We start from the raw sequence: 6000 nt of genomic DNA, 5'->3' as shown, positions 1-6000 counted from the left end.
TCTGTCCACGTCTGCCTTTTTGATCTACTTATGTTTCTGTCTGTGCATGTGTGGGTGTGTCTGCCAGTCTCCTTACCTCTCCATTTAAATGTGCCTTTTTCTTTCTCTGTGTATTGCGCCACATTGCGCGCGCGCGTTTGTGTGGTGTGTGCGTGTGCATGTGAGTGCGCGCGCCTCTGTCTCTCTCTCTCTTTTTTTCAGTGTTGTCTCTTTTCTCTCCTACATTGCAATATCTTTAATGACCTGCAAATTAACTGAAAGGAGGATTTTGAAAAAAAAGTTTGAAGATTTATAAACTGTAATTTTATATACAAACAGTTATAAGTATGAAATAGCTACACACAGGGATTTCTGCGGTACAAAAAACAGACTTGTTAATAACAGATATCGTGAATCGAACACTGATCACCAAATTCTAATTATACTTTGCTGGATCTTGATGAGCTATATATTAGTATTTGATTGGGGTTCCTGCTTAATTTCTATAACAAATGGCATATTTTAAAGACTTTCCCGTTAAATAAGTCTGCGAGGATTTTATTTTAGAAAATGTTATATTTTGATTTTTCTCTCTAAAGCTCAACAAATAAAACAAACATTTTATCCCACAATCTGCTTTTTTTCCCCTTGTGTTCAAGTCTACTCTTCCTCAGTGCCAGTTTTGAGAGCAACTTGCTCGTCATGGTGAACAATCTGAGGGGATCCAACTGTATCCATGGGAGAAGCTTCTTCCTCATTTAGAATTGCATTAAAAATTTGGGAATCTTGATGGTGTTCCTTTCCACATGCCTGGCAACTGCAGTGTACAATTTTCTCCACTAGTTTGTCCACTCTGGGCATTTCCTCATTGCCTGGACACTCCAACATGACCTGGAACACAAACCGTGAATATGTTTTAGGATTTTCTTCCTCAATTGCTATTTGGGAACCATGTTGAACAGCAGGAGAGGAGAAAGAGCAAATAAAGGAAATGGTTCAGCATGCAATGACTCAGTACTCTCAACCTTGGTTTTAAAAGGCTGTAGATTGCAGGAGAGTGGGAGGATTTCCACAGTTTTAAGTCCTGGGAAAGACTGATTTCCGGTAGCGTAATGATTCTTTATTTCAGGATAATGAAACTGCAGGAAAGAGAATGAGGGTCTTGTGTGATTAAAACATATTTTTTGTGGGACGTGGACACACCACCTATGCCGAAATTTATTGTCCATTTCTGCGCTTGAGAAGGTGATAGTGAGGTGCCTTCTTGAACCACTGCAGTTCTTGTGGTATTGTTAGGAAGAGACTTCCAGGATTTTGACCCATCAACTGTGAACGGTTGGCGATATACTTCAAAGCCAAGAGAGTGGGTAGTTTGGAAGCAAAAATGTAAATGGTACTGTGTCCATTTATCTATTATCTTTGTGTTGCTAGCTGGTAGGGGTCGTGGGTTTACATAAGAACTAGGAGCAGGAGTAGGCAGTCCAGCCCTTTGAGCCTACTCCCGCCACACTGACTGACTTTTTTGTCGACTCAGATCCACTTACCCACACTCTCACTGTATCCCTTAATTCCTTTATTTTTCAAAACAATATCTACCTTAGCTTTAAAAATGTTTACTAAAGTAGTGTAAACTACTTCCCTGGGCAAGGAATTCCGCAGATCAACAACATTCTGGGGTTGGAACATAGAGTCATAGAGATGTACAGCATGGAAACAGACCCTTCGGTCCAACCCGTCCATGCCGACCAGCTATCCCAACCCAATCTAGTCCCACCTGCCAGCACCCAGCCCATATCCCTCCAAATCCTTCCTATTCATATACCCATCCAGATGCCTCTGATGTTGCAATTGTACCAGCCTCCACCACATACCCACTACTGCAGCCTTTCTCTTGGACAGACTTAAAACAACAATTAACTTATTTGATTCTGTGCTGTGAACTTCGCCCAACAGTTCCTCCAAGATTAGTTGTGAATTTCACTGTTTGTTAATTTTCCCAGATGCACTCTGATGTCCAGCAATACATGAATTCAAACAGCAAAGGCAGTAACTGTGCAGGTTCTCTCTCTCTCTCTCCTGCTTCCTCACCATGTGCTTCCTTCGTCTGCATACTGTCAAAAAAACCGTGATGTGTTGCTGCAGTGCAGCCTGCAGATGGTACACAGTGCAGCCGCTGGGGGGGGTGGCACACAGCGCAGCCGCTGGGGGGGGTGGCTGGGGGGGTGGCACACAGTGCAGCCGCTGGGGGGGTGGCACACAGTGCAGCCGCTGGGGGGGTGGCACACAGTGCAGCCGCTGGGGGGGTGGCACACAGTGCAGCCGCTGGGGGGGTGGAGGATGCAAATATTTAAAGTGGTGGATGAGATGACAATCAAGTTGCTGGGTCAAAATCCATTAATCCCCTCCTGAATGGCATTGTAGGTCAACCCACATCAAATGGATTGCAGTGATTCTAGAAGGCAGCTCAATATTACCACCTTCTCAAGAACAAATAGAGACAGGCAATAAATGCTGGACCAGCCAGTGATGCTCACATCCCTCGAATGAATAAAGAAAATCAAGAGGATTGCTTTGTCTTGGGTGATGTGGGCATCTTGAGAGTTATTCGAACCACACTCGAGTGGAGATCATTTTGGCAAGCTACTGATTTGTTCACTGTAGATGGTAGGCAGATTTTTGGAAATCAGAAGTTACTCACCATTGAATTCCCAGTCAGTGTATTGATATGGCTGATCCAATACAGCCTTGGATTGGGGTTGGGTACTTGGAGGAACAACAAGGGATAATAAGATGGGCAAGGACCAAAGTGTTAGACAGAATGGGGAGACATAGGAAAGCATCTAATGCAGAAAATCTAACTGAAATTACTTTGTGATGGAGAGAAGAGACTAACAGGAAGGATGAATTGCATGTAATTAGACCAGGAGGCCGTATGAAATCAGATGGGTAGTCAAACAGTTACTTACAATTTCCCACATAGACTGTGCTGGCATGCAGGAGTCACAGTGAACAAGGGATTCAGTGGATTGCGGAAAAGTATTGGGTACGCTGTAGCTGAAACACTGGCCAAGGCATGCTCTGCGGGAGACAATGAAACAGAGCAGATTATTATATCACTGAAACTGTTCATATAAAGCAGATGTTTATTTTTTTTTGGCTGAAATAAAACTAGATCTAAAATGCTATCATCAGAGATTACCATTCAATTAAGCCTGGCATAAAGTTGATCACATTTTATTTGTTTCAACCCAACTGAACAACATTGGAAAGCTAATGAAAAATGTTATTTATAATATTTACTGAGTGAATGAGTCACTCACAGATGCTCAAAAAATGAATATAGACCACCAAATATCAGAATCCCACAGAGAAATAAGAGCCACAAGTCTTGAAAAGAGCTCTGAGGCCCCTAAATTTGGTGTGATGTTCTAATTATGGTTCTTACACATTATAGTTCTGGGAAGACAGCAATTCACCATTGCATCACTGGGTACTGAAGTGCTCATTCACGCATGAAATAAGCCGGGAGAACAGAAAAATGGCCAGTGCTTGCTATGTGCCAGCCTGATGGAGGACAGATGTACCACATCCATCACCAGAGAAGCCATTGGCGATTCAGCTGCTGTGTTAAACTTCCAAACAGCTCAGTAATCAACAACACAGTGTTTAAATATTTTCCAGCCACTCACCCTTGCTGCCATCTGGCTGGGTAGTATCAAGTCACTGCAGGAACAGATGAGATCTTTTCATGGCAGATTGTGTTATTTTGTTGCAAACTGACTTGAGCAACAGTTTTAGGAACAATGTCAAACTCAACACCATCTTTCATCTATTTCCAAGTCTCCACTTATTGGAAGTTGAGATTAATCTCTGGATAATATACAGCCTTCAATCCTGACAGCAAACCAGTTCAAAGAATTTAATTTTCTATGTCGCTTTACAAAGACATATTTAAATAACAGTTTATAGGAACAACAGAAAGCTATTAAGCCCAACAAGCTTATCCCTTTTGTACTACCATCTTCTGTTTATATCCCTATATCTCTCCTCTGTAGAAAACTCTTTTTTTGGTGGCACAGTGGTTAGCACTGCTACCTCACAGCACCAGGGACCTGGGTTCGATTCCAGCCTTAGGTCACTGTCTGTGTGAAGTTTGCTCATTCTCCCCATGTCTGCATGGGTTTCCTCCCGTGGTCCAATAATGCACAGGTTAGGTGGACTTGCCATGCTAAAAAGAAGATTGCCCCGTAGTGTGCAGGGATATGCAGGTTAGGTGGGTTAGCCATGGTCAAGCCATGTTAGCCTGAAATTGCCAAATTCACAAAATCATACCATGATCAAACATTCGCCATGCCCGGGATGTTCAAGTACAGCTGTAATTTACCCGGCAATGTGGAAACTTATTTAGATATGACCAGTCTTCTAAACGCAGAACAAATCGTATCTGGCCAATTACAGCTCCATCAATATAATCTTGATCATCAGCATTGTAATGAAAGGTATCACTGACAGGTATCAAGTGGCACTGATTGACTCTTCCTTTACTGATATTCAGTTTAGGTTTGGTCAGCTCCTGACGTCATTACAGTCAAACATGGACAAAAAGGCTGAACTCCAGAGGTGAGGTGAGAGTGACTACCACTGTCATCAGGGCAGCATTTATTTAACTGAGTGTAGCATTCAACAGCCCTAGCATAGCAGAAGTCAAAACAAATCGGGGGAGACTGCCCATTGGGCAGAGGTATAGCTAGCACAAAGGAAGATGGTTGTGGTTGCTGAAAGTCAATCATTTCAGTCCCAGGACATCTCTGCAGGAGTGCCTCAGGAAAGTGTCCTAGGCCCAACCATCTTCAGCTCCTTCATCAATGACATTCTTTCCATCATAAAAAGTGAAAAGTGGGAATATGTACAGATGATTACACGATGTTCAGCACCATTCCTGACTCCTTGGGGACTGAAGCAGCCTATACCAATAGACAGCTGATAAGTGGCTGGTAACACTTGTGCTACATAAGTACCAAGCATTGACCATCTCCAAACAATAACAATATAACCATCGCTACTTGTGGTTCAATGGCATTGTTATCACTGAATCTTCCAGAATCAACATCCTGAAGGTTACCAATGACCAGACACTTAATTAGACCAGTCAAATAAATACTGTTGTGACAAAGCATGTCAGAGGATAGGAGTCCTGCAATATTTGGCTCACTTCCAGATTTCTAGATGCCATCCAGAAGCACAAAGATAGCACATGCATTGGAATACCACTAGCTGCAAGTTGTCCTCCGAGGCAGACACCATCCTAACTTGGAACTATATCACCTTCACAGTTGTCCTGTCAAAATTCTGGAGTTTCATTCCTAATAGAATGGTAGGTAGAGCCACACCAAGTGGACTGCAAAAGTTCAAGAAGGTAGTTCACCACCACCTTCTCAAGAGAAATTAGGGATTGGTAATAAATTCCAGCACTGCGAATGGTGTTCACAATAACAACTGTTGTAGGATCAGATGGATGAGCAATTGGAGAAAAAGATTGATAGGGGAGGAAATGAGACAATTGTGGAGTATGATATTTTCTAGACATTGAGGATTATCCAGATGACTTCAATTGTCTTTGCAAGTCCACTATATTCTGATATTTCCATTTAACTTTAATACAAAAAAGGCCTGGAAAGCTACTTTAGCACTTGTTTTTATACCTACCTGTTCTGGATGGACTTCGACTCACATCCAGTGTGGCCAACTATCTGAGTGATGTTCTTTGCTTCACACCAGGCACTTTTATCAGGAAACAGTGCCAGTTTATTGATGGGAGGAGGTGCTGCAAAAACTAGAGTTGGAAGCAGAATGCCCAAAATGGACCAACACATCATCATCAACGGCTCCACCATAGTCCTAGAGAGAAAAAATGTCAATTGACAATGAGTTAACAACATCTCAATGCACAGATGCAACCACATAAAACAGGGGACTGGATAATGAGACATATGAAGCCTTCCCTAACAGTTTCATCCATGG

General features: G+C 42.5%; 1 protein-coding gene across 6 annotated transcripts in view; it reads right to left on the bottom strand.

Annotated features, from left to right (window-relative positions):
- Window positions 1–280: 280 nt before the first annotated feature.
- nbl1 (NBL1, DAN family BMP antagonist) overlaps window positions 281–6000 on the bottom strand; it is a 43203-nt gene continuing 37483 nt past the window's right edge. For all 6 annotated transcript variants that reach the window (XM_043675781.1, XM_043675780.1, XM_043675782.1 and 3 more), the window contains 3 exons: window positions 5686–5877; window positions 2946–3057; window positions 281–870 (listed from right to left, as the gene is read on the bottom strand). In XM_043675781.1, the coding sequence (XP_043531716.1) occupies window positions 640–870; window positions 2946–3057; window positions 5686–5873 (531 nt within the window). In that variant the 5' untranslated portion in view covers window positions 5874–5877 and the 3' untranslated portion in view covers window positions 281–639. The remainder of the gene's footprint in view (window positions 871–2945; window positions 3058–5685; window positions 5878–6000) is intronic.

Source organism: Chiloscyllium plagiosum, chromosome 34, assembly GCF_004010195.1.
Source record: "Chiloscyllium plagiosum isolate BGI_BamShark_2017 chromosome 34, ASM401019v2, whole genome shotgun sequence".
Lineage (NCBI taxonomy): Eukaryota > Metazoa > Chordata > Chondrichthyes > Orectolobiformes > Hemiscylliidae > Chiloscyllium > Chiloscyllium plagiosum.
The sequence above is the reverse complement of the archived record's forward strand: the minus strand, read 5'-3'. Positions and strand labels throughout refer to the sequence as shown.